At 43.2% G+C, this 27,891-nt stretch overlaps 1 protein-coding gene across 1 annotated transcript in view; it reads right to left on the reverse strand.

Moving 5' to 3' along the window:
• Positions 1-1,109: 1,109 nt before the first annotated feature.
• Positions 1,110-27,891, reverse strand: part of MYLK4 (myosin light chain kinase family member 4) — a 68,974-nt gene continuing 42,192 nt past the window's right edge. Inside the window, exons 2-10 of the mRNA XM_037518559.2 lie at positions 21,079-21,157; positions 17,209-17,314; positions 10,458-10,551; positions 10,279-10,388; positions 9,125-9,266; positions 6,260-6,330; positions 5,419-5,547; positions 4,696-4,848; positions 1,110-1,203 (exon numbers count right to left, since the gene is read on the reverse strand). Of these exons, the coding sequence (XP_037374456.2) occupies positions 1,110-1,203; positions 4,696-4,848; positions 5,419-5,547; positions 6,260-6,330; positions 9,125-9,266; positions 10,279-10,388; positions 10,458-10,551; positions 17,209-17,314; positions 21,079-21,157 (978 nt within the window). The remainder of the gene's footprint in view (positions 1,204-4,695; positions 4,849-5,418; positions 5,548-6,259; positions 6,331-9,124; positions 9,267-10,278; positions 10,389-10,457; positions 10,552-17,208; positions 17,315-21,078; positions 21,158-27,891) is intronic.

Raw genomic sequence — 27,891 nt, forward strand, 5'->3', positions numbered from 1 at the left:
AGAGGGAAGATTTCAGTCGAGGACTGAGAAGATCCAATGCATGGTGAGTATATAGCTCTGAAGCTGAGGAAAGAAATCTGTGCTGAAGGGACAGATGAAAGGGTTGACATATAAATGGTAATTAAGGTGAAGACAGCAGGCAAGGATTTTATTGAAGAAGTAATTGCAGAGTGTGGACTCAATTATACTCAACAAATTTTTCAATCATTTAGTGTGGGAACCAAGCTGAGTATTAAAGATTTTTGGTGCCCAAAGAGACGAAAACAGGTTAGCACAGTTATTAGAGTTCTGAATTATGTTTTAATGCAAACATATTTATCCTGAATATACATTAGCCTATATTCTCCAAAACTTGATATGTTTATGTACCCTGGAATGTATGTGTATGTGCACTCACACACATGCACATGGAACAGTGAGGTAATTCATTTTAGAACATGATGATTTAGTAATAAGCATAATAAATAGTTGTGCCAAAACTAATACTCTACTAAACAATATATTGATAATTAGCATAATTTTAATTGAACTGCCATTGGTTTACATTACATCATGTTAGTATTTGGTAGCATAGGATTTCCCCACTCAGGTGTAGTCACTGTAGCTCACCTACACCAAAGCACCCATAGTTCTCCACCATGGCCCACTGCGTGCTCTCCCTACTCTCTTCTCACCCTGTGCCCTCACCCTTGGAATACCTCAGATCTATCAGCTTTCAAAGGTTGGTTTTAAAGCCTATCTTTGTCTGACCCTTTGTTTGGTTTCTCTACAGTCCACATATAAGTGACACCATCTGGTGTTTATCCTCCTCCTTCTAGCATAATCCCTTCCAGCTCTATTCATGGTGCTGCAACTGGCATGAGTTTATCTCCTTTGATGACTGAGTAGTATTCCATTGTGACCAACCACACTTCTTGATCCAGTCATCTGTTTAAGGGAATGTAGTTTGTTTCCATGTCTTGGCTATTGTAAAGAGGGCAAACATTTATTTTAAGAAACACAAACTGCTCAACAAACACATTTTAAGCAGTTTAACACCACCACATAATTAGGCGTAGCAATCTGATTATCAAAAGACTGAGACCATCTAGAAATGAAGAGGACAAACATCAAGCTTTGTTTACCTGTGCTTTGAGCCTAGAGTGGAGCTTGTGGTCTGACAACCAAGGGTGCTTGAGAGCTTCACTTGCACTTACTCTCCAACTAACAGGAAAGTCAGAAAGTTATTAGTAAGGACACAACAAATGAGGCCTTCGTCCTTCATCCAACCTCAACTCTGACCACTGTCTTTGGTATACCAGATGACTGAATGTCAAGAACACAGACAATTTTACCTCCCCTTGGATTGTGTCACCAATAATTGTGTAGATTACCATCATATCCAATCAGGATAACCACACGGGTGAGCCAAGCAAAATTGTTAACTATTCTTAATAAGTAACCATTCTTAGTATGTCAAATCTTCATTAATTAAATTTCTGTCAGACTGTTAAATAATAAATATATATATATAATTGTAAGAACACAATGTTACAATATTTTTATAGTGGCAAAAGCAATTAAGGTATTAAGACTTAAGAAAAATATGTATTCCTAACTTTTGAATTCAGTTTTGAAGAGTTAAATAAATCAGGAAATAGGTGGAGACTTAATATAACTATTTTTTTAAGATTTACTCGTTTATACAAGAACTGGGGTATAGGCCAGATGCACGGGAGGGTGAGAGGATTCACAGAGACAGAGTGGGGAACAGAACAGGCAGACTGATGAAATACACTGCTGAGGGGAGCAGCAGGCAAGACAGGAGAGGTCTGCTGCACCATGTGGGTTTCTCCGCAGCCGGCCAGGATTGAACCCACACTGCAGAGGCCGCAGACAGCTTCACAGTGCAGCGCTCAACTGCCTGCGTCACCAGGGAGGCCCTTAATATGACTATTGAGAGAGAATATATGATACCTTTATAAAGAAACTATCTCCTTTTCACCCAACAAAGCTCTCTGCAATTTTTTTAAATGAAGAAAAAGAAAAAAAGGTCATATTATATTCCAATTCTATGATCTGTAAACTTATTTTGTGTATTAAGTTTCATCATATCAAACCAAATGACCTTTCAAACTAAAAACTATAAGCTAATGAAACTACATCAGGAAGGTTCAGTTTGTAGGAATGCTTTGATAAAACTGCTTCACCTAATATTCATGAGTTAGACTTGAAGAGACAAGTCTTTAGTCAATAATAAAAGACACAACTGCTTAAAAAATCACAATTATAAGGACCCTATATAGGCAGATATAATTAAATAAAAACAAGAAAACTCTTGACTTCCACCAACCTCAGTTGGGAGTGTTATTTTTTTCTTGGTTGTTCTGAATATCATGACTTTTCAGTATTAGACCTCCCTAGAAGTATCCCAATAGCTGACAGAGCTGAAAAAGTATTCCTATGTGCCAATGTCAACCTTTTCAGATCTATCAAAAGTTGACAACATCGTACTACTAATTAAATTTTTAATACAATTTCAAGTTTATTTTTGGACCCCAGAAATTTATTCTGTGGTAGTGGTATTTGACTCTGGTCTTTGTTCATCCAAGTGTCAGTTTGTCTACCTCCTGCCCAGTGTGTACTGGTTGCTGCTAAGGTGAGGGAGTGGGTGGGCAGTCCCACCCTCTGGCCCTGAATCTGCCCAGAGCTGCTATATCACCATTTCCCTGCTCTCAGCCTCGATTTTCTCATCTACAAAATGCTACTTGATAATATCCATACCCCGCAGGACTTGCAGAAAAATTAAATCAGTTAATACTTAAAAGTACATCTGTAGGGGCCTCCCTGGTGGTGCAGGGGTTAAAGACAGTACTATCAAGCTATTGCCAGCCACTGCAACACAAGTTCGATCCTCAGCCAGACAGGAAGCAAACACACATGGCGCAGCAGACCTCTCCTGCCTCCCCTCAGCAGTGTATTTAAGTAGATCAGCCTGTTCTGCTCCCTGCACTGTCTCTGGTGAATCCTTTCACCCCCCGCACCTCTGGCTTACACCCCAGTTCTTGTATGCATAAATAAATAAAATCTTAAAAAAAAGTCCACTGTAAAAAAGTTCTCACTAAGCATGGATTTCTCATTCATCAAGGATTTTGATAGAGTTAATATTTCCTTCTTCTTTTATGGGGATTGTCTAAATTTGCATCAGTGTAAATCTATGGCCACACTGGTGGAGAAGAGCAGAATGAACATCTAGTTATTAGTTCCATGTAGGGCAAGCCCACTAGGTTGAACAGGATATAGCCAATCACATCAAGGGAGTAAAACTGTAGGTATATAGGGAAGAATCCCTGTGGGAAAGCCAGCCACAGGAAGGGAGTCCACTACTGATGGCTTTTTCTACCTGTGATTGCCTGACCCACGGTCACGTGCAATAATAATGTCATCAGCTATTATTAATAGTAATAATAGCATCATCAGCTGCTGAGCCTTTCCAATAAAGCTAAAACCAATGTCAGCTCTCCTAATGCCTCTTCTGATCCTAACACCTGCAGCCTGGCTTCAGTCCTCTTCTACCCGCTAGGCCATGTCTATCACTCCATCTTTGCATTATCCACATTGTATTATGTCTTTTAAAAAAATAATCAAGTCTTCCATGAGATCCTGAGTTACCTAAAGGCAGGTACTAGCCTTTCTGTATCTGTTTTCAATAGCCCAGAAACATCTCCTGGAGGACTGTAGGTAATCAGTTAAGTGCTACAGTGAAAAGACTTCCTGTAAGCCAGACTCTTTGCCCTTGTCATACCCTCCTCCCCCCCTCACATTGCACCCTCCTATCTGCTGGTCTGTGGCCATGTTTATTAATTAATAATTCAACACCACAAAGATAATAAAAACAATAAGGCAAGTATTACTGGCCCTTTTGGCCCTGAAATATACTATTATAAGTTTTAGATATAAAACCATCTGAAGCAATGCATTTGGCTAGTTAATCACAATGTCTTCTCCTCCCCACCCCATAATTCCAAGCTGTAAACCCCTATAGTTCAAAATCACTTCATCCACTGTATTTTCAGTGTATAGGGTTTTAGCATGACAGAAAAGAGAAGGTCGTGTGATGTAGAACAGAAAAGAGCATGGGTCTAGTGGAAGGACAAGTTGAGTTTGATAATCAGTTCTACCACATCCCAGCCAGATGATAGTGGACAAACTGCTTAGTCTCATCCATAAACTAGTAATGGTGGCTTCTACCATGTGGAGTTGGGCAGAGGGTTAAAATATCATGCCTTCATCACACATGGCATTGCCTGGTCCTTACAGATTCTCAAATGAAGTGATGATTAAGTGTGCAGCTACACATAGCCATGTGTGCTTGTAGATGCAAAAGGGATCATGGAAACTTATCTAAAACCCTTCATTTTGAGGGTGATTCCACTGTGACCCAGGAGGAGCCCCCAGTTGCTGGAGCCTTATTGTAAAAGGCAGAAGGAAGGAAGTTTTCACAACCCATGTAAGCTTCATGAGCAAAGCAGTCCTAGATCTCAGTAAACTGGGTCAAGAGTGGCAAGCTCATTTTATCTGCAACTCTGCCTGGGTATGGTAGCTGTCACAGGGAATTCAGTAGTTATTTGGCATGCATCCTGATAAACTGGGACAGTGGGTACTGCTTCCTGATCACCCCTACCACGTCCAGAGCATGAAATGAACTTGGGTTACCTCTTCTCCTTAATCAGAAGCTTGGAGATGAACTCCCTGCCCTCATCTGAGAGGTCCTGAAACTCCTCCTCCTCCAAGTCCCACCTGCAGGCGAGGATGTTGTTCAGGGTCTCGACATCAGTGTCACCCAGGAAGGGAGACAGACCGCTAAGCCTACAGCACATGGGATCCAGAGTGAGTACTTTGCAATACATGGGCTGCTCTTTTGATTCTGTCATTTAAAATTGAAATAAGCAAGTAACCTGATCATACAGCATGATTTTATGATATGTTTTTGCAATCATGAAAATGCTCACCTCTCCCACCCCAACTCCTCATAAAACAATGGCAGCAATGACGGCAGCAGTTATACTCCAATCCTTGCCAAGTGCCGTCATGTACTCAGATGACAGACACCAGGAGTGTCACCTTGAGGGGGAAGGCTAGCAGGAGTCTTTAGGAGATCAGGACACAAAGGTTTTTTACATTATTTTAAGGGCACTAGGTGGTGTCCTGGTTGTTGATTCATGAAGTAGGCATATATTTGCTTTCTCAGGTGATGGGCTGGGAAGGAGTGTGCCCCTTTCCCCCACAGAATACAATAGTGCCTAGTACGTAACTGGAGATGATGTGGGGTTCTTTATTTTTAGCAGACCTAAATCAGGGTTTTTATTCAAAATAGCAAAAACTCATTTGATGTGCATGAGACTTGGAAACAAATTCAGAGGCTGGGTATCTGCTTACAGCATGTAGGTGATGACCCCCACACTCCACATGTCAGTGGGAAAGGAAACAAAATCGTAGTTCACAACTTCAGGGGCAAGAAATTCTGGGGTGCCAAAGTTCACCTTCAGCTTGTCTCTGGGTTTGTATCTGAAATTTAAGAGACAAAGGAGAGAAAGTGCCAATTAAAAATGGAAATTGAGCAGCTACAGCCTATCAGACAAGATAACTTCAGCATACAGCAATTTTAAAATATATAGACTTTAAGAGATAGTGACAAACACTCATATAGAAGTTCCAGGTGCTTTTTCAGGCTAATTAGAACACTTACAGAATAAGACGAAAGGAAAACTGGTGCAGTACTTGACATTATTAGATGGCTTGAATGAGACTGAATGAATGAATGAACCAAATGCAGTAATTTACAATACCCATTTTATAATTACTGTCACTATGCAGAAGCTCATGCAAATTCTATGTTCATAAATTCTATGTTCACAAATGTTTCAGAACCCTTCATGATTTTGTTTACGTTATTCCTTTTTGAAAAATAAATCTACTCTTTGTAGGTAGAACCAATATAAATGACTCCGATAAACTCTGTGAAGTCTAAATTATGGTTCTGAATTTAATAACCACCCTATTACACTTTCAATTTCTTGTATTTTTTCACATGTGCACTGTAGAAACTTCTAAACGTTCTAATCCCAAAGTCAGCAAGGTAAGGCTGGACATAATTCTTACAAAGTGAATTCTAAATGAGAGTATGGAACCAAGGGGTATATCAGATTTATCTTTGCAAAGCAAAGCCCACCATCATGCTCCTTAACTTCATTCACACGCTAGTTCCAAGTAGACATACCTCCTGGCCAATCCAAAATCAATAATTTTTATTTGCTTAGCATCCCGATTCACACACAGGATATTCTCAGGCTGCCAGGAGAAAGAGACACATTAGCAATGAAAACAACCATCATTCACTCAAATTGTCCTTGAGCCACAACTAAAAATACAGCGATGCTCAGGAAAAACATATCAGACCTTTTACTCTAGGACTGGCTTGTCTGTGGGGGTATTTTCTCCTTTAATTATGTGGTGGATGAGGTTGCGGGTGCCCGCCAAGCCGGCATTACCCTGCCTGTCCGTCTCCTGCCTCTGCAGTTTATATATGAGTTCAGGCAGAGGCCTCCTGGAGGAAAGAAGGAAAAGGAGGCTGCTTTCCTCCTCTTCCAGATGAACTGGTGGAAGCCGGCTCACACTTGACATCTGCCCCCCTAAAATTATTAAGTATGAATTTCCCCCTCTTGCAGGAGTATTTTCCCAAGGATTTATGAGTTCCAAGAGAAATGGCCTGATTCTCTTAAACAGCCTTACTGACTATGCAATATAATGTGACTACTTCTAACCCCCAGATTGTCCCTCTGCCCTGCCCCTCTGGGATAGTCACACTCGAAGGGAGGTTCCCCCAGTTCATTCTTCATTCTCAGCCATACCCAAGTTTTGCTGAGTTCGGTCTCAACGCCTAAACTCCTTGACGAGGTGTTCCCCTGGAGTTGGGCTTCACCCAGCCCATCTGACAGCCTTGGCAGGAAGGGGAGAGACGCAGACAGTAGCCCTGTGACCCAGTTTTTACAGAACGTCTTACAAGAGTGCCTCCACTTATTAAGACAGAAAAACTGAGGTCTGGGAACAATAAGGGATTTTATTTAAAGTCAAGGTCATCCATAAAAAAGAAATAAAGTTGTCCAAAAATTGCCCGGGACTCTCAAACTCTATTCCCAGCTCTGCCCTAAATGCTGGGGATGTTAGCTCAGTCACCGAACCCCCGTTTCTCATCTCTAGGTGGGATTCTGAGGGCCCCTCTCCTACCTGTCTGGGAGAAGAGGAAGTTCAGATGAGACCAGAACTCAGAAACACTTATGAAATGACATAGTGTCTCCCAATCAATATTTAATAGTCCGTTTGGTTGCATATAATAACTCTGAAAGCCCTTTTCTGAAATATTTCTAAAACAGATGTCTATAACTAAAGGCTATTTATAGAGAAGAGGGTGATATATAAAAACATTTGGTTTCATACTTAAATAACTGATCAATCATGTATAAAGCTGCCCGATTGTCAAAGATGACTAGGACATGAAAATTTGTTTGCAGAAAGTGAAAAAACAGTTTGGAGGACCCTTCAAAAGTGAATTTTCCTTCTGATTGTGAAATTGAAGTATATTCTTTGCATAAGATGTGCAAACCAGAAAATAGAAAGGAGGCCATTTTTAAGTCACGCATAATCTCCTCCAAAAGTGACAAGCACCCCTAATATTGCTGACTCTTCTCCTCCCAAGGAGCTTTCTGAAGGGGATGACTTGGCCTTAATGGCCCATCCAGCTGCTGCTATTATTATTATCTCTACGTAACAGTCATAACTAAAACGGCTATTGCAAGTCCTCCATCAATGTCAAGAAGCCACAGGTGGAGCTATTTGACTTACGACCAGCCAGGTTCAGTTGCCAATCGAGTCCCTCTAGGGATATCTGCAGAGAATCCACACTCCGTGAAAATGCTCCACAAAAATAGGCATCTTCAAATTTGGCTCATAACCAAGGGCTTCGCTAATGACGACTAACCTTTCGTGTGCCATTCTACATGCCACACCCCCGGCCCCGTGAATGGGCCAGCCAATGTGCATGAATCAAGGCACTCAGAGAAGCCAAGTTATTGGAAAAGAGGCCCATGGAAATCTATTTAAGGAAGTTAAATTTATTTCGCTGTGCAATCCCTGGTGACTTGCCATCTATGGTATATGATGTCAGATATATATTTCATCACTCTGGTAAGCTACACAAACAGGAACATGAGAAAGTGGGAGAGGCACACAAGATGATACATTTTAGGATGCTGAGCTTCAATATTAGAGCAGGTCAGCTATTGGACCTGGGTCTTTCATTGGTTCTAAGTACATACAGTCCAAATCTAGTGACTCATAATCGGAGAGAGATCAAAATCAAAGGGCCGTTAAATAGAAGAGCAGGCAAGTTTGGCTCTCCCCTGCTCACAGAGGCATCTGCCATCTCCTGTGTGGTACCCTTCTCTGCTCCTGAGCATTTTGGCAACTTCCTTCTGGGTGCCCTCTATCCCACTCTGCCATAGGTTTCTTCTCGGTGTGCTAGTATATCCACAGAGAAACAAATCCCTAAAGTCTAGAGCTTTCTGCAAGATTTCAGGGGAGGAGAGTGCTGGGGATTCATAGAGAGCTGGAAAGCTGGGCTGCTGTAAAGGAACTGGGTTACCTAAAATCCTCACATCTGCTTATATTAATATAAGGGACACAGCAAGGATACCATGGTGGATGCTGTGGTGGTGGTGGTGGTGGTGATGGTGGTGATAGTGGTTGATGGTGGCAGTGGTGATGTTGGTAGTGATGGTGGTGGTGACAGTGATGGGTGGTGATGGTGGTGATAGTGATGGGTTTTAATTCTAAACTTTTAGGGAGACCATCTCCCATGTGAATTCTTTCAACACACACAAGTTACTACCTGAATCACAGTCTCTAAAGATGCAAATATTAGGGGAAGTTGGGAATGGCAAGATGGTTTTTATTAAATTCTGAACTTGTAACTAGTGACAGTATAAATTTCCTGAGCTGGTGTATAGTATCCAACAGGACCCACTGATCCACATGAGGCGGGGACTTGGGGAGGGCTTACATTTCACATGATACAAACACACTCTACCTTCAGGTCCAAATGGAGGATGTACATCTGATGCATATGTCTTATGCCCTCACAAATCTGTTTAATGAACAGAATAGTATCTAACTCAGTCAGATTGTAGTTGTCATCAATGATGCGGTCGAACAGCTCCCCTCCGTCCACACTGCAGAGGGAAGAGGGGTGAAGTCCTGAGTCATGGTTCCATATGGACATGTGTTTGCCATCCAGCTTGGTACTGAGACTCCAGTAACTCTTCCAAAATCTGTGTGCCCCCTGTGTTTCTCTGCCTTCTTTGCTGAATCAGCTAGTTGAGGCCCTATTTTCGCTACCTCAATGTCACATGTCCACATACAAATGGAAAGACTCAAAGTCTCTCTCTCAAAGTTCCCACCCTAGAGGGAGTCACATCTGCCATCTTCTAACGTATGGGGAGATCAAGAGAACACAGGGAGGGGAATTCCAAACACCAAGTGAAGATTAGGTAGGGTCTCCTCATGCTAATTGCAGTGATAAAGTGCTTCTGTGTGCTAGATATTTTACTATCTTAAATTCCCTATTGCGCAATGATAAAACCCAATGTGTAGTGGAAAAAATGAACTGAATCACCATGCCAATTCAGTGTAGTTAATAATAACATGCCAATTCGGTGTTATTACTCGTTCTTACCAAACACTTATTTAGTAAAGGTGATTTTAAATAGAAGTTTCTTAGCCCTAATCATGCAGTTTAACATGAACTTTGTATTAGCAATCAGGTTGAAAGTGAAATGTAGTTGAAAAATCACTTCCCCAATTAGAAACAAGTTTGTAATGATTTTCCTTCAGGTTAACCACAGTAACACCGTTTCCAACGGTGTAATTTCCATGTGAACGCTAGATCTTTCTTGCCATTCTAGTTCTCATACCTTACCGTTCTAGCTTATAGCTTTCTATTCTAGTTTGTAACTTGCCATTCTAGTTCTTACTAATAACATCACAAATAGAGATGTCTATTCCTAGGTAAGTTCCTTTCTGAAACTGATGTGATCGTCGAATCAACTCAATGCAAAATCAGTTGAGCACCATGCGTGGATCTACCACTTCTGAGACAGGACCTGAGACAGGACCTGGGTGCTTGGGTGCTCTGGACCTGTGCGCATGGCTTGGCAGGGAGGGAGGGGGCAGGGGGACACTTACTACTCCATCACCAGGACGACGTCGTTCCTAGACTCGAAGGCATCGTAGAGTTGAATGAGGTTCACGTGGTCCAGCTGATTCATGATGTTGATCTCGTTCTTCACCTCCTCCTGAGAGGTAAAGATGCGTTAGTGTAGGGAACGCTGGCTGCCAGGGGAGCTCCACATCCCAACTGTTACCTTTTCCTTCTTGTTTCTGGTCTTGATGATCTTGGCCGCCAGCTTCAGCCCGGTTGCTTTCTCTTCACATTTGTGAACCTGGCCAAAGCGCCCCCTGCCGAGGAAGAGGAGGCAGTGCAGCTGAGGCTCTGTCCCTCCCCAACCAGGGGCTGGGCTTCAGCCACCGCCACGAGGACATGCCAGACCCAGGGCACGTCTCTTTTTGAACTTGAATAAGCAAATCTATTCGTACATCTGCACTGAACTTCCAGCACAGTGTTTGTCAAGGTGTGCTGTGTGGGTTACAGGTGTCAGCTTCACGGCGGGGGAGGGGTGGGGGTGGGGGTATTGTTCTTGGGAATACATGTTTCCTACATTTAGGGAGGCAGGAATCCAGTGCGAGGCCCCAGAATCTGCTTTTTAACAACATTCTTTGGGTGATTCATACGTATCCTAATATTTGAGCCCCTCTGTTATACAGAAAAAATAGAACATTTCTGAAAATACGTAAGTTAGGCTTTATAGACAGGTGAACAATACAGACTGTGGGGGGGTGAGGCCCATCAAATTAATTTTGGAAACTCATGTAAATAAATAAATAGAAATATTGCATAGAGAAGCCCATAATCAAAAATCCAAATTATGCAGTCACTGATGAGATAGGTATTTGACAGTTTGGCTTGCATAGACAGACACTTCGATAGATGTTGCTGGGCAGCTTCTTATATGTATAATTCCATGTATGAGCAATTTTCAAGTTTGACTTTCTGGTTTTGATTAGTGATTTAGTCGAATAGATGGAATATAGATGCCATGATAACACAGCAGCACTGGAAGTTGAAGACCCTCTGCATCCCTGGAAGCCCTCAGAGGTGAGGTCCATGGTGTCCACCTGTCGCCTTGCAGGTGGCAGTGTTGGGAGTGATATGGGGTAGAGGAAAGACAACTCAAAATCCAAGCAGAGAGAGACCTAGAGGGGCCTGCCCCTCTGGAGATGCAGTGCCTATGTCCTGGGCCAGTCTCGCATTCACTGGGAATCAGATTTAGGGAAGGTGGTCAAGTAGGGGAGGAATGTGCATGGTGGGGATGTGGATTGAGGATGCATAACTACCTGGCACAAGCTAGGGGGTAGTGAATAGGTGCTGTTGCCTGGGGGGGGCTCCACTTTTGCTGTTGATCAAAACATCCTATCTCTAGTTCCTGTTCTCACTTAACTTTCTGTCAAGGTGTTTAGCTGGTTAGGCTAATCTGGCCATAATGTCTGTCTGCTGTTTTCAGCAGATACTGGTTTTTCCAGTTTGTTCCTCAGGACAAGACTTCTGTCCTGGTGAGAGGCCCCCCTGACTGACTCTACATTTTAGCTTGACCAGCAGGAACTCTCGGAGCACCAAGACAATATCCCAAGAACAAGGGGGGCTGCGAAATCCACATCCACTAAGAGGCATAAAATGGTGCCGCCACCACATCACGCCTAGCTTTTTATAGGGTAGGGGAAGGGGCCACCCCAGGGCCCCCAAACCTGCCTGTTCTAAATGGGTTCTACCATCTGCCGCATCAAGACAAAACATGTTCTAGTGCATAAGACCGTCAGTAGAAAATAACTTTAATACTAGTGTGCAAAAATTAGTGTGTAATAATTAGTGTGTAGCAGAGAGAAGAGGGAGAATGAAGTTTCCAAACCTAGCACCCAAAGTTACCCACTCCCCTTGTGGGTAAATGCCCAGCCAAACAGGGTTGGCCCAAAGCAGGGCCACTAAGGCCCAGAAGCCTGCCCCAAGTCTAAGGCACCTCCTGGTGGGGACCCATAGGAAATGAGCAGTGGGAACCAGGAAAGTATGGAAGGGAAAGAGCAAAATCAAAATGTAAGTCAAGATAAAGGCTGCCATTGTCGGCCTCCCCATGGGTTTTTCATACAAGTTTCTATCTCTCTTCAGTGTCTCCTTCCATGTCTCCCAAGTCCCTATTATAAGTCCAAGAGTGAGAAATAAGCGCAGCTTCCTCTTCACATGTCTCTGCTCCATGTGCCTCCTCTAGATCTCCATCTGGCTCCATCCTGCTTCCTTCCTTCCTCAGTCTCCTCTGCAGCTGCTTCTCCCTCTGCTCAGCTCCACCCTCCCTTGGGTGGGGCAGGGACTCTGGAACCTCCCCCTTTCCCTGGGGATGACCCTGTTATGATCTCAGCCACACCCCTATGCAGAAGTAGATGGGTCTTGGAGAATGACATTGCTGTCCACAGAGCCAGTGGAGACTTCAGTTACAGCCAGTGCTCCAGATCTTGTCTCTACTGAAGCATATGAGCCTTGGCCAAGACCCTCACAGGAGGCCACTGATTAAGAAAATGCCTTTTTTTCTTAATTACCAATGGCTCAAGAACTGCCTGTCCAGCACTGGTGCTATGTCCCTTTTTGACCTCAGGCCACCCTTGCTGTCTCCTGGCGTGGTTTATTCTGCAAGGAGCTGAGTGTGCAGGCCACTCACTCACAGGATTCCCACTGCTCCACCCTCTTGAGTGCCTCAAGCTGACTAGACCTGGAAGCAGGGATACTCTACCTAGGAGCCAGCGTGGTTGCTGAAGTCTAGAAAAATTCAGGGGCCTGCCACCAGGGGCATGGTTTCAGGAATCAATGACCTTCGGCATTTGTAACATCTCTGCCAATAGTGAAGGATAATTTGCCTCATCTTGTTAGGGGGAAAGCATGTCCTCAGCAAACTTCACACAGGTTTTGAGGACTCCACCCCCACTCCAGACCAAAGCCATCAAGACACTCAGAACTACAAATCCCATCATCACCAAAGGGAGGGGGCCAGGACCTGAGGGTGGAGTTAAGTAGCCAGGTTTGGTATAAAACCAGACGTGTGGGCCTTGGGGGTCCTCTTGCCTCTTGGCTCTTGGCTTGACTCTTGGCTTTTCGCCAGCTGTCAGCATGCAACTGGGATTCCAGGTCAGTGGAACTGGGAGGATGCATTCGCCAATTTATCTCCCTCTCTTTCTCCCCAAGTTATTCATTTCTTCATTTCCCCTTATTTTGTAAATGAACCCTTTATTAACCTTTTTTGTGTGCCTGCAGTTGAGTCTTATTTTTATATATATTTTTATATTTTATTTTATATAATTCTTACATCATTTTTCATTTTTGCACAGTGTATGTATTTTCAATTTGGTTATATTCCCCATACAATTCCCACCCCCCCTTATTTTGACCCTAATCCCCCCTCTCCTCCCCCTTCCCTCCGTGTGTCTCTGGTTTATAGTTGCTTGTGGATTTTGATTTTTTCTTTATTATAATTAGTCTTTTTCCTGGTCCCTTATTTAGGTTTTCTAAAATCCTGCTATGAGTGTGACCATCTGGTATTTTTCTTTTTCTTTCTGGCTTATTTCACTGAGCATGATCCCCTCCAGCTTCATCCTAGTTGTTGTGAATAGCATGAGTTTATCTTTTTTGATTGCTGAGTAATATTCCATTGTGCATATGTACCACATCTTCTTGATCCAGTCATCTATTTTGGGGGGGGGGCATTTGGGTTGTTTCCATAGCTTACCAATTGTAAATAGTGCTGCTATAAACATAGGGTTGCAGGTGCCCTTTTGAATTAATGTTTTGTGTCCTTTGGGTAAATACCTATAAGTAGAATTGCTGGATCATATGGAAGCTCTATCTTTAGTAGGTTGAGGAATCTCCACACAGCTTCTCATAGTGGTTGGACCATTTTGCACTCTCACCGGCAGTGCAGGAGAGTTCCTTTTTCTCCACACCCTCTCCAACATTTGTTGTTGCTAGTTTTTTTAATATGTGCCATTCTCACTGGTGTAAGATGGTATCTCATTGTAGTTTTGATTTGCATTTCCCTGATAACAAGTGATGTTGAACATTTTTTCATATGCTTGTTGGCCATTTGCATTTCTCTTTGGAGAGGTTTCTTTTTAGCTCTTCTGCCCATTTTTTGACTGGATTATTTACTTTTTTTTTACTTTTTCTTTTTTTTTTTATGCCAGCCAGTACCAGCGACACAGTGTCCCAACACATAGGCCTGCAGTTGATCCTTGTTATAAGTCTCTTTAAGCGTGCGGGTGAGGACCCACAGTTAGGCAACACATTTCATCTTGGAATTGCTCTGTAACAATCTCAAATCTCCTACAACTGCAGAGATGATCAGTGAGCATTTTAGGCCACAATACAAATTCAGTGTGCTCCCCGACTGGCTGCCGATTTTGAGTAGAGCCCAGGACTGGAGATAGACAGCAGCTGGCCCAGACAGAAGACAACCAAGGAGATCCAATTCTGCCCAAAGAGGCAGAAAGGAAGTTCTTCAGGAGCCACTGACTAACCATGAGCAGAAGCAGCACAGACCCTGGGGGTTGCTGGAAAGTCTCCTCCATTAGAGAATCAGCACTGGCTGGCCCTCAAGTCCATGCAGACCTGAGTGAGCTGCTGGTGCCGTAATTCTGCAGACACCTAGGAAATCTATCATGTTTCAGAACTCCCATTTCTTCCTCAGCCCATCCTCACATGTGGGATCCCTAGCCCTCCTTATTCTTAGGGCTTTGTCTTGGTACCCAGTGTCTTGCTAGTCAGCTAGGCATACAGTGAAGCAGGAAGCCTCTCCCCAAGGACAAGAGTCCTGGTATGAGGAAAATGATGGAGGAAAGGAGATACAAGGTCAAGAACCTAACTCACATAAGGAGGTAGGGGTAGAGGGGATGAGCATAAGCCATTAACCCAGTTATAGAAACCAAGACCCTCAGACATCAACGCCCACATCAGGAGGCGCAACACCCAGAAACGATCAGACTGCTATAGAGAGTGTCAGGGGCACAAACCATCCACCCACAAAGATGAGCCCCTCCCTGAAGATAATGAAACATAATGCTGCCCCCCACAACGGGGCAGCACTCCCTCTGCCCCCCTGTGGCTATGCAAGTGCTTCCTTTCACCAACTCTCTCCCTCTGCAGGGCAGCAGCCTCCCTGCCTGCTGGTGACCTGTCCCAGCCGGGACTTCTCTTCACTGGCCTCCCTCAGCAGAGGCTGCTCTCAAGGCTGCCCGCCTGCAACCACGCAGGCCTCTCTCAGCAAACCTGTTCCTGTCGGGGGAGCTCTTTCAGCGCGTTTATGCCTATGCAAGTGTCTTTTACTCTTCTGTCCCTTTCTTTAGTAAACCTGCTCTTTAAATATAACTAACATCTCTGTTTCATGGAGAAACTCGCCTGGGAAACTTGCTGCATGCTGGTGAAACAGGAGCTCTGGTGAAACCTCTCCCAGATTGAACCCAAGGACCCCGCTCTCCAAACCCACAGACTCCAAAAAAACGACATCAGAACATACTGGGAAAGAAGCACCTGCTGAAAACAGCAGGCAGACATTAGAATATGTTTTGAACAGCAGGAACAATGGAGCCCCCCAGGCAATAGCCCCTGGCCACTCCACCTTAGCTTGCAGCAGAGGAAAAGGCATCCCCCGCGCATGTACACTGCCTACATACTCGCCACACCTTTGTACTTGATTCTAATAAATAAGAGATGCCTTTGGATTGGGGGCTGCACATCGCTTCTCGGTGTAGCCTCTCTCAGCTTCTCATTGCTCCAGACCAACTTGGACTCTGAGTAATCTTTCCTCGCCTCGTGCTTCTCCCAACGCTGCCCCTCTGGGAGGCAACACTCAGGGTCTTGAGAGTTCTCAAGGTCAGCCAGCTGAGGAGGAAAAAATGAAAGAGTTTCCACAAAGCACAGGTCCAAAGAGCTGTGGAATGGGAGCAGGAGGACCGCGCAGTTACCAACTCTGCCCCATGCCCACGGAGCACCACGTACAAAACCAGCAGGACAGTAAATTCTGTAGATGCTGGGTACGTTTTCTGCTCTCTTCCTACTTGGCGTGGACACGCTGGTGGTAGTGGAGTCTCTGATTTGGGTTTCAAATGAAGGGATATGGTGCGGGGTTGTGACGGAAATAAAGAGTAAGGCCCACCCCCAGCAATGAACCTGCTCTCTGATGGACTCTTTTTTACCTTTTGCAGAAATAGTGTGCACTTAGATGCCCTTCAAGTCCATTCCTTTTTTTTTTTTTAAGGTTTATTTATTTATGCATACAAGAGCTGGGGTATAAGCCAGAGGTGCAGGGGTGAGAGGATGCATCAGAGACAGAGCGGGGAGTAGAACAGGCAGACTGACTGAAATACACTGCTGAGGGGAGTAGCTGGGAGACAGGAGAGGTGTGCTGCACCATGTGTGGTTAGCTCCCTGGTCCGGGATTGAACTCATGCTGCATTGGCTGTGGAGAGCTTCATAGTGCTGCAACTTAACCCCTTGTACCACCAGGGAGGCCCCCAAATCTGTTCTTGAGTGAGAAGGTCATTGATTGTAAAGGATAGCAATGATGAGGACAGAAACCACAGACATGGAAACTGACAATACTTGAAAAAAAGAAATGATGGAACATGAGCAGCAAACACACGCAGTGTTGGCTCCTTTCTACATTCCTTCTGCAGGGTTTAAGCTTTGGAACCTCCTGGTGACTCACCTTGGGTCTCCCTCACTTGCAGACATCACCACTTAGGCAGCAAAGCAGGTCAAAAATGGGGCGCTTAGTCACCACCACCACATCCACCTCTCTGCATCACTGACAGTTTTCAGAAATGGCTCAGATCCCTTACAGTGTCTAAGGCTTTTCTGGTTCTCAGGCCAAGACTCGCAAACATTGATGAAATCCTCAGGATACGTCTCTTTGAAAGCTCTCTCCCATCTCTGTTGAAAGATCGCTCAAGCTGAGTATTACTTACCCTCCTAACATTTCTGTCCTGTTCACAGTATAAAAGCTATTGACGGACGCTGGTTTTGCTGTTACGATCCGGTGACTAAAAGGGGCAGGAGGCGCTGGGGCGTCATCTGGAAAGTGAGGGAAAGAAAGGTCAGCCTGTACGTAGTCAGTCCTCCCGGGAGCACTCAACACTGGGCCTCGGAGTAAAAATCTGCTCTAAATTTAATAAAATACAGTGGGCCTTTTTCCTTTTCAGTATTGCTAATGATTCAGGAATATACACTTGCATTTTAGGTTAGCATCCGTCATGCCTGAAAGTGACAATCTGACATCTTTGAGGAAGAAATTCAGGGCCACAAAAATGGCTTCTTCCATCTTCAGGGCAAAGTTTATTTTCAGAATTGTCAAATCAAAAATCTCCAACCCCAATACTATCAAAACAGATCACACTTCCAAAGCCTGCAACAATTTCAGCTCAAACGGGAGCTAGGGTTTGATCCTTTTTTCTAAAGGCATCACTTAAAAAAAAATTCATTAGTTTAATTAAAGTGGAGAGAAAACAGAAAATGAGAAGTTTCTTCATGTCATTAAAATGTTTGCTCTATGTATTTATTTTTACCTTTCAAAATATTTTAGGCTTTATTTAAGACAGCTCAGACACAAAGATGAATTTTTCCTAGCTGGCTGGAATTAACACACCCAGTAAAAGTGTATATTCGACAGTTCTCAAATTCCTCCCCTGTTGCTCCTTCCAGCCTGAGTGTTTAAACTCTTTATCCACCTCAAGGTCTGTTCTAAAATGCATAATTATTCAACAATATTCTTTTGGTATTCTTTTTACTTTCCCATGATTACTGCTGCTAAAATTTGTTTACGTGGACATATTTATTCCCTCCATTTATTCATTATTCAAGCATCTAGAGCACACAGCTTCTCACATGTACTCAGAGCTCCCAACAGAGGTGCATAGATAACAATTTTAGCTTTAAAAAAAAATCCCCAGTCCTGCAACATATATTTCTGGGCATTTATCTTGTGTAGAGCACTCTGCTGAGAGCTAATATTTTTTAAAAATTCAGATGTTATAAATCTCCAGAAATCTGATTTGATAAAGTCCTTCATGTCTCACATCATAAATATGCTGAAAAAGAGAAAAGGCGGGAGAAAATTCCCTGGGGGCCCTCATCTCTTAAAAAGTAAAAAGTGGGGCCTCCCCAGTGGTATAGTGGGTTGAGCACAGCGCCTCAGACCTCTCCAGTCTCCCTGCTGCTCCCCTCAGCAGTGTATTTCAGTCAATCTGCTTGTTCTGTTCCCCATTCTGTCTCTGGTGAATCCTCTCACCTCCCACATCTCTGGCCTGTACCCCAATTCTTGTATAAATAATAATAAATCTTTTAAAAAAAATAAATAAAATAAAAAGTGTTGGAATTACATAGGCAGACAGCATCGATGTGGGGTGTCTCCTTCAGGCTGGCAGGCTAAGTGAAATTTAGTTGGAAATGCTTGTTGGAAGAGGGTAGGAAGTTTTAAAGGGCTGAAGCAAAAGCCATTTCCTACCCAGTGGGGTCACCAGAACTTGATGTCTGGGGGACTCCGTCGCAGGGGACTCCTGATCTTGGCCCTGGGAACTCGCGCCCTGGGCGCACGCGGTCTCCTGCGTCCTCCTGCAGGCGCTTTCTCCACCAGCCCCTGCGGCCTCGGTTCTGCTCTTCTTGTGGTCCTCCTTGGTGGCGCACTCCTCGGTCACTCTCCGCTTGCTGAGGCCAGAGTGCTCCGCTGGGTCCGTGTTCTGGAACTCGGGTCCCGCCGCGGAGTTCCCCGGAATTGGCGATGGAGAAATGGCCTGCCCGCTGCGGGTGCCCCTGGAAATAAAACCAGCTGCAGCTCCCTGGGCTCAGGGGAGAGCTTTCCCGTGGTCCAGTTTCTGGCATTTGGGTGAAGGGGTCTAAATTCTGGAACAGGCTGGCCAGTTCAGCGTTTGGGGTTGACACGGAGTGCTATGCCTGCCCATCCACTCCAGGCTGGGCGATAAGGGGCAAAGTAAGACCCAGCCAGTCTCCCTCATGACTTCATGGGAGTTATTCCAGGGACGCTTTTCAAAAGTAGACATTTTATGAATTCCTACCTAATTTGCTCTTCTTTTTTTCACTCCTTTCCCCATACAAAATTACTAAAGCAATAATAATAATAATAATAATAATAATAATAATAATAATAATAGAAGAAATAATCTCCCTGGTTGTTAAAAGAATAAACCTTCACTGGGTGGTAAAATAGACCTCATTACAGATTTGCAGCAGCTCCAGCCCTGACTAGGAACAGTTCTGCTGTGATGGGCTTTCTAGTAAACTTTGGTATTTATGTTTAACAGTGGGAAAATAGACTTCTCCCCAAGCAGGTTGCAAATTATTTTAAAAAAAAAAAAAAGAGAGAGAGGAAGGAAAAGAAGAATTACATCTTAATTCCCTTAAAAAAAAATTCCCTTTAAAAAAATTAATTCCCTTTAAAAAAAAAAACCTTTAAAAAAATTAATTCCCTTTAAAAAAAAAAACCCAAAGATATTTGGATATCACAATTACTTGTTGTAGCTTATTACAATGTTACAACAGCTTGTGGTAGCTTATCCTAATTGTAGAGTGATTAATTTTAATTAGCTGCATCATTATCTGAATGTACATGTGAAACTTTATGGTTTGAGGAAATCCTTCTATACTATACTTCCTACCACCGCCCCCCCACAACATTTTGAAGCCAAAAATTTATATTTTTCAAGTATAACAGGGCAGGTGAACATTTTCAGGAGTCGTTTTTTAGCACTCAGATAAATCTGATCATTATTTCATTCTTGATCTCAGAAAAGATTGCTCTAGGTTGCTAAAAATAAGGACTTTGTAATTTTGCGAGGATACTGAGTGATGTGAGCAGGAAGTAGGCTTAGAAAACAGTAAGATGCCTGAACAGCACAAGCAAGAAAAAAAAAGTGGCCAAGAAAAATCCACACTAGCTGGGAAGCTGGATTGTAAATCATTCTTTAAAATCTCACTTCTACAAGGTTTTGAACATGGCCTTGGGCACAGAGGCACGAGGTTCTGCAGCCAACACGAGGTGCCCATGGGATGCAGGGGCCCTACCTTCTGTAGGCGCTGTCACTGTCGGTGCCCTCAGAGTGCTGCTTTTTATCGGAACACGTGCCCTGCACTGTCTCACTAGCACTCGCTGAGGATCCTTTTTTCCCAGTCTCTCTTCTACTTTTCTCCTTGGAAACCAGCCCATTTTTCTCCTTTTCGAACACTGAGCCTTCACTCTCATCCACAGTGCCTGGCTTGTCACCTCCAGCACTGTTCTTTTCTCCTCTGTTTGGTCTCTCAGTGCACAAAGTGTCTCTTCTCTCTGTGTTTTCTCTTAGCTCTATGGCTTTTCTTGGACCAAAATCTTCTACCATGTCTTGGGGTCTTTCTGTTGGAAATGCAGCAAAACCTCTCTCAACGAGAGGGAAGCTGGTCTTCTCCGCATTCTTCTTGTTGAGCTTGTGAACCTTTTCTTCCTCGGAGGAGGGCTGCTGCTTCTGGGAAGATGTCTCTAAAAGCCACCGTGGGATACAAGATGTTTTAATGGAGGAATCATATGACCGGTCTAATTTTGACATCACTATTCAATGTTTCTCGTTATCTGCAGATATTAGCTTTTAAAAAGCAAAGTAGACACGGCCAATTGACTGACACTTGGATTCCCAAAGATTTTCTAGTTTGTAACAAGTAGGACCCAAAACCAATCAAATCAAGGTATGTGAACTGCACTGCTCACAACACAGGATGTTACAAACACATAACTCCCTCTAAAGAACAGCAACAACAGCACCTTCACTAAATATCCAATCTTCTAAAGACATTACCTGTGAGAGATGAGGTCCTTTTGCCTTTGACACACGTGGTTTCCTCCAGGCCGGGATGGGACCAAAGCTTCTCCTTAGCCTATGGATACACAATTGAGTCACTGAGGTTACCTCTTACAACAGGGTTTCTCCACCTCAGCACTGACGACACTTGGGGCTGGATAATCCCTGGGTGTAGGGGATTTCATCAGTATTACAGAATGATTACCAGCAGCTCTGGTCTCTCTCCACCAGATGCCAGTAATGCCCTCCAGCCCAGTTGTGACATCCAGAAACATCTCCAGAAATTACTAAATGTTCCGTCAGGGAAAAATCACCCCTGATTAAGAACCACTGTATTACATGATTCAAACAGAAAACACACACACACAAGAAGTAATAGTAATTGAGAGCAGTCCAACTTAATGACATCTTGAATGGACTACAGACGAACACACCATTTTAAATGAAATTTTATTAAAACTCTGGTATTGTTTATGGAAGAAAACCCATCTTCATGAATAGATTAAAGGATGTTGATAATGTGATTGTCACCCTGGACCTCTATTTATATTCTTGATATGGTTCACGTATGAATCAAATGAAAAATGAGAGGGTATATGGGAATGGGTTTTGTAAAACAGAAAGTGGAGACTAAAGTTAGCTTTTATAAATGGAGCTTTCACTTTTCTTAGCACAGATGGTCCTTTTCCTAAGCAGATAAACATTCTTCTCGAAGCCTTGGTTTCTCTGAATTAGCTGAGCAGACCCTTTTAAAATACCACATAAAAGGTATGCATTAGCCCAATCCTCCTACCTTATCACAAATTCTGTGGTTGTGCATTGCCAATTAATGCAAGTGAATAGGTGGCCAAAAGAATTGGCCTATTTTTTTTCCCTTTTGGAAGGAATTGCCTTCAATTTGCCCTAAGGTGACTTGCAAGAAGGAAAGCTGTGCAAAGATATCAAGACAAATTGCAAATGTGCTTTTAAACAATCCGAAGGGAAGTCCATAGGATTCAAAGTATTTCCATTTTTCAGATAGGGACCTTGAAACACAGAGGCATGTTTAGTAAATCTGTGGAAAACCAAGATTAGAGCCTATGCATTTGTAACTTTCTCTGTTAAGTGAAAGTGAGGGTGGAGGGGGATGTTCCTCAGCATCCTCAGGCTAAGCCAGTTGCTCCCTGATCTATGATTGCACAGTGCTCAACACAAGCCCTCGCTGCAGCCCTCACAGCACTTTATTACACCTTTTCCCCTGTCAATTTCCCACTCAGTTGTGTATCCCAAGTTGGCAAAAAGGCTGGTTTATCTTTGAATTCCTGGCACTGAACCCAGAGGTAGGATATAGTGAAGAAGTGGATGGTGGTGTTAATGGTGACAATGATGGAGATGATGGTAATGGTGGAGGTGATGATGGTGATGATGATAGTGGTGGTGGGTAATATATTCTAAGTATACTATGCAATTGACTTAGTTTCTTCTTATAACAACTTTCTAGGATAGATGGTTTTATTTTAAATTTTCATTTTAAATTTTAAATTCTTCATTTTCATTTTAAAATGAAGTTGAGGGCCTCCCCAGTGGTGCAGTGGTTGAGCGCTGGGTTGCGAAGCTGCCCGCAGCCTCTGCAGCGCCGGTTCAATCCCCGGCTGCTCCCCGGCCACCGGAGGAGGGTCCCACATGGCGCGCAGACCTCTCCTGCCGTCCGCTGCTCCCCTCAGCAGTGTGCTTCGTCAGTCTGCCTGTTCTGCTCCCCGCTCTGGCTCTGGTGAATTCTCTCACCCTCCCGAGCTTCTGACTATACCCAGGGCTTGTATAAATAAATAAATAAATCTTTAAAAAAATAAAATAAAATAAAATAAAATGAAGTTGAGTGATTACCCAGTTATATAGTTCAGAAAAGGTAGAACCAGGATTCTGTTTCCTATTCCAGTCTGTGCTCTTAACTATATATGTCACTGTAAAAATAAATGAATGAATGAATGAATAAATAAATAAATAAATAAAAGATATGGAAAAAATAAAGCCGGTTTGGGAGAAGTGAAGCCAAGTTATATTGTTAACATTTATTGACTCTCTACATGTAGTCAACATCACAGTAGATAAGAAAGATTAAGAAGGAAGGATAGAAGGTGAAAACCAATTAGTAAAGAAATAAACATTTATTGGTCAAAAGACTAGAATTAATGAAAGACAGGAGGCAGAGAGAGGCTAAATTGAAGTCTAATTTTGAAAGCATATATCCAAATCAGTTAAGATAGTTGAACAAACTGTGTTTATCTTATAGCCCTGCCACTCAATGCATCTCATTTGAAATGAAAACTCGTGGTGGATAGGAGTTGTACTTCTGGATGGTAGGACCACAACAGTAAACACATGTGGGCTTAATAAGAAAAACTTGTGTGTATCCATCAATTTCAGTCTGTCAAAATATGTAGAATAGAGAACTTAGCGGTAAGTCTCCGTGGTGTGCTGATGGCATTTGCTTCCACAGTCATCTGAGTGTCTAAGCTACGTGTCCACAAGCTAAGTGCCAGCTTTGGGGACAGCAGTCTGCCTTGACCCACAGGAGAAGTATCCCTCCCAAGAAATAAAAGAAACCAATTTCCAAACGAGGGTGTTTTGTTGTTTTTGTTTTTTCCTTTGTTGACTGTATTTCTCATCTGTCTGGCCAGTAAAATTAGGTGAGGTCTTTCTTCATGGCCATGGACTGTTATTTTCTCATTTCCCTGTGAAACACTGACATCTAGAGGAACTTGAGCAAAGAGTTTCCCAAAAACAGAAGTTGTCTTTCTCCTTTGCTGTTTCTGGACAGCAATTTCCAGTTGAAGAATTTTCACTTTGTGTTTCTAAGTGATGCGTATCAGCTGCTAAAACAGGAAGCCTCAGTCTGTGGGGCCATCCTGTTTGTTGTCCAAAAATGAAAATATTTCCTAGTGATCGGAGGGCACAGGACTGTACTGGGTAGTGTGAAGAGCCTGAAAGATTGTGCTCATCCTCTGTTGATGGATAAAGAGTATCAGGGTGTGCTCCTCAGCAAGATTCACACCGATGACTGAGATGAGCGAGGGGTCTCATTTCATCAAACGCATTCATTAATTCATCCACTTTAAAAACACTGATCGCTCTCTCCTCCCTGGCCACCTGGAGTCCCGCCACCACCGTGAAGGACACAGTAACTATCAGGACCAAGATGTTCGTGACCGGTGGAGCAACCACTGATTCAGCAGCAATAAATGGTCATTGAAGGCAACAGCACCTACACTAGAAGTTCAGGGAAAACTAGCTAAAATGTGCAAGCACAACCCTGCTGTCACCTTTGTTTTTGGATTTGGAACCCATTTTGGAGGTGGCAACACAACTGGCTTTGGCGAGATTTACAATCCTTTGGCTGATGCAAAGAAGAATGAACCCAGACAGAGGCACGGTCTGTAGGAAGAGAAAGACCTCAAGAAAATAGTAAAGGGACACAAGAACAATATAAAGGAAGTCAGGGGGACCCCAGAGGCCGGCGTTTGTGCTCCACATACCCACATATTCACCCTCTAGTAGCTTCAATGCTACAGTCAGATTTCTAGGGTTTGTTTTTTCAGTTCCTTTGTTTTGTTTCTTCATATTCCACATATGAATGAAACCATCTGGTATTTAGCTTTCTTTTTTAGCATAATTGCCTCTGGTTCCATCCTAATCGCAAGTAGCAAGAGTTCATCTTTTTTATAGCTGAGTAGTATTCCACTGTGCATATCTTCCTAATCCACACTTCTGTCATTGGGCACTTAGGTTGTTTCCATAACTTGTCTATTATAAAGTGTGCTGTAATGAATATAGGAGTCATCTATTCCTTCAAATTAGTGTTTTTACATTCTTTAGGTGCATACCTAGGAGAGGAATTGCTGGATCATATGGTAGATCTATTCTTAATAATTTGAGAATCTGCCATTCTGTGTTTTTTAAGATTTATTTTATTTATTTTTGCATAGAAAAACTGGGCTGTAGGCCAGAGGTGTGGAGGGTAAAAGGATTCACCAGAGACGGAGTAGGGAATAGAACAGGCAGATCTACTGAAATACACTGCTGAGGGGAGCAGTGGGCAAGACAGGAGAGGTCTGCTGTGCCATATGGGTCATCTCCCTTGCTGGGGATGGAACTCAGGCCATTGCAGTGGTCCTTCTCGGTGGTAGCACTGAGACTTAACCCCTAGACCACCAGGAAGGCGCCCTCCCCCATACTGTTTCCCAAGGGGCTGGACAAGTCTATATTCCCACCAACAGTTTTTATGAGGGTTCAGGATTCATAGCTCCAATGACTATTTTGACAACTGCATGCATTGTATACATGTGTTTCAATTTTACTTACTGTCATAGAATCAAGACTGGATTAGTAAGACAACATCAGTCCTCAGGTGTGTGCTGAGTAGGGTGACTCACCCCTGTACCACTAGCCCATCCCAGAGCTATTCCAAAACTCTGTTCTTCCTAAAAGTGAGGAAATAACCAAAAGGGAAAGGAATTCAACTGGACAACTTTTCCTTGTCCTTCTTTCATTCCCATTCAATAAAAATCAATTCTAAAAAAAATCCTAAACTAGATTTCACCATAAAAGAACCGAAAGGCCAAGATACTGGCTGCTCCCTGAAGCCCCCATAGTGCTGTCACCATTTTCTAGGTTGTTCCACCATCCACTGACATGCCTGCCCCTCCCCTGCAATGTGGGCCCAGATCTTGACTTTTGCTGCCCTAGGGACACCGCACAGGGTGGTCAGGATTCCAAAAATGCTTGATAAGCCCATGAGCAAGGGAAGATGTGCTTCCAGGACTGGCTTTCACTGTGTGAACATTCATCACTGGAAAATCAGACTGAGAACAAACATCCTCCATGCCCATTATGGGTGAATGAGAGAAGTTGGGGTGTATCCTAGGTATCTACTCAAAGGACACAAAAACATTAATTCAAAAGGACACCTGCACCCCTATGTTTGTTGCAGCACTATTTACAATTGGAAAGCTATGGAAACAACCCAAATGCCCAAAAATGGATGACTGGATCAAGAAGATGTGGTACATATACACAATGGAATATTACTCAGCAATCTAAAAAGATAAACTCATGCCACTTGGAGCAACCTGGATGGAGCTGGAAGGGATCATGCTCAATGAAATGAGCCAGAAAGAAAAACAGAAATATCGAATGGTCTCACTTATAAGAGGAATGTAGAGGATCCAAATAAGGGATCAGAGGGGAAAAAAGTAATTATAATAAAGTGAAAATCAAAATCAACAAGCAACTATAAACCAGAGACATTCTGCAGCGGGGGAGAAGAGAGTAGGATAAAACAGAGGTGGGAAGAGCACAAGGGACTATGGTGATGGTTCGTGGGTGAATGGTGGTGGGAATTTCACAGGGACTATAACCAAGATGAGAAAGCATACATTGTACAAAAATGAAGAACGATGTAAAAATATACAAAAAATAAAAAATATAATAAAAAAAGAAGTTAGGATGTAAGTACAACCAACATGGAGGGACCTGGAAAGTATTATGCTGATTGAGGTCAGTCAGACAAGGAAAGACAATACTGGAAGGTCTCACTTATATGTGGAATCAAAAAATAATAACAAACTCATTGGAAAAAGAGATCAGACTTGTGGGTCCCAGGGGCAGGGGGTTAAGTGAGAGGGACGTGGAGGCAGGTGGCCAACGGGAACGAACTTCCAGTTGTGAGATGAGAGAGCAAATGATGACTCTAGCTGACCCTGCTGCGTGACTTACAGAAAAGTTGTTTAACCACTAGGATCTTTCTTCTTTTTCTTTCTTTTTTTAAAATTGTAATTATAGGAGGAAATGGATGTTAGGTGAAACTTCTGTGGTCCTCCCTTCACCATCGATGTCAATCAAACTATCTTGAGCTGCACATCTGGAGCTTAAACGGTGAGGAATGTCAATTATTTCTTGATAAGACTGGAAGAAAGACAGACAAGCCCCAGCATCCTCTGAAATGCGTGTCTGTTGCTGGCATTATTATTCTTTGCATCACTTAACTGGTGTTAAATGAGCTCACAGTCAGGCATTTGGGGATTATAGAAAATTGTTCATTTATCACCACATATGGGACATGACTGGACAAATTACAGACCCCAAGCTAAGGACTGTTCATATTATTGTTTATGGAGATGCCAAGACGAACACTCTAGTGATTTTAATCTAATGCCTAGATATAGGAGAACAAAATGATAGCAATGGATAATGGCTTGGTTAAGCTTTGATTCAGCTCCTCATGGGCAGAGGAAAATTAAATCATAAAAGAACACAAAAAGGAGAATTCTCAGAAGAAATATTCAAGCTGCATTTCCTTGCCTGAGCACAGAAGACCATTCTAGACATCCCTGGTACCGTAAATCTATTTCTCTTCATTCTCAGCGCACACTCAAATTCTCTGTGCATTAAGCAAGAAAGCACCCTCAGGTCCCTGGCTGATGAGAGGAATTCTCATAAATCATCACCTGTGTCATGGTCTGTGGGGTCTGGCATGAAATAGGCAGGACAGGATCTGATGGACCGAATCCAGGAACAGAGAGTGTTAGCCTTGACCTTGGGCCATAGTGAGCAGCCCTCCTGGGCAGCTGAAACATCAAAAAGGACCAGTCACCTGAGAAAATAATCCCGCCAGGAAAATGGAAGGCTTTCGAGGCACCCACAATCACATAGACAGTGCTTCATTCAGAAACCAAGGACCCGGACTCCCCAAGAATACAGATCAACAAAGCCGGAAATGAAAGCCTTGATTCTAGAAAGTCTAAGTGGGCCATCTGGCAGGTGAAGACACGTGGC

The sequence above is a fragment of the Talpa occidentalis genome, unplaced genomic scaffold (genome assembly GCF_014898055.3).
Source record: "Talpa occidentalis isolate TD23 unplaced genomic scaffold, MPIMG_talOcc4v2.1 talOcc4.2, whole genome shotgun sequence".
In the NCBI taxonomy this organism is placed as follows: Eukaryota; Metazoa; Chordata; class Mammalia; order Eulipotyphla; family Talpidae; genus Talpa; species Talpa occidentalis.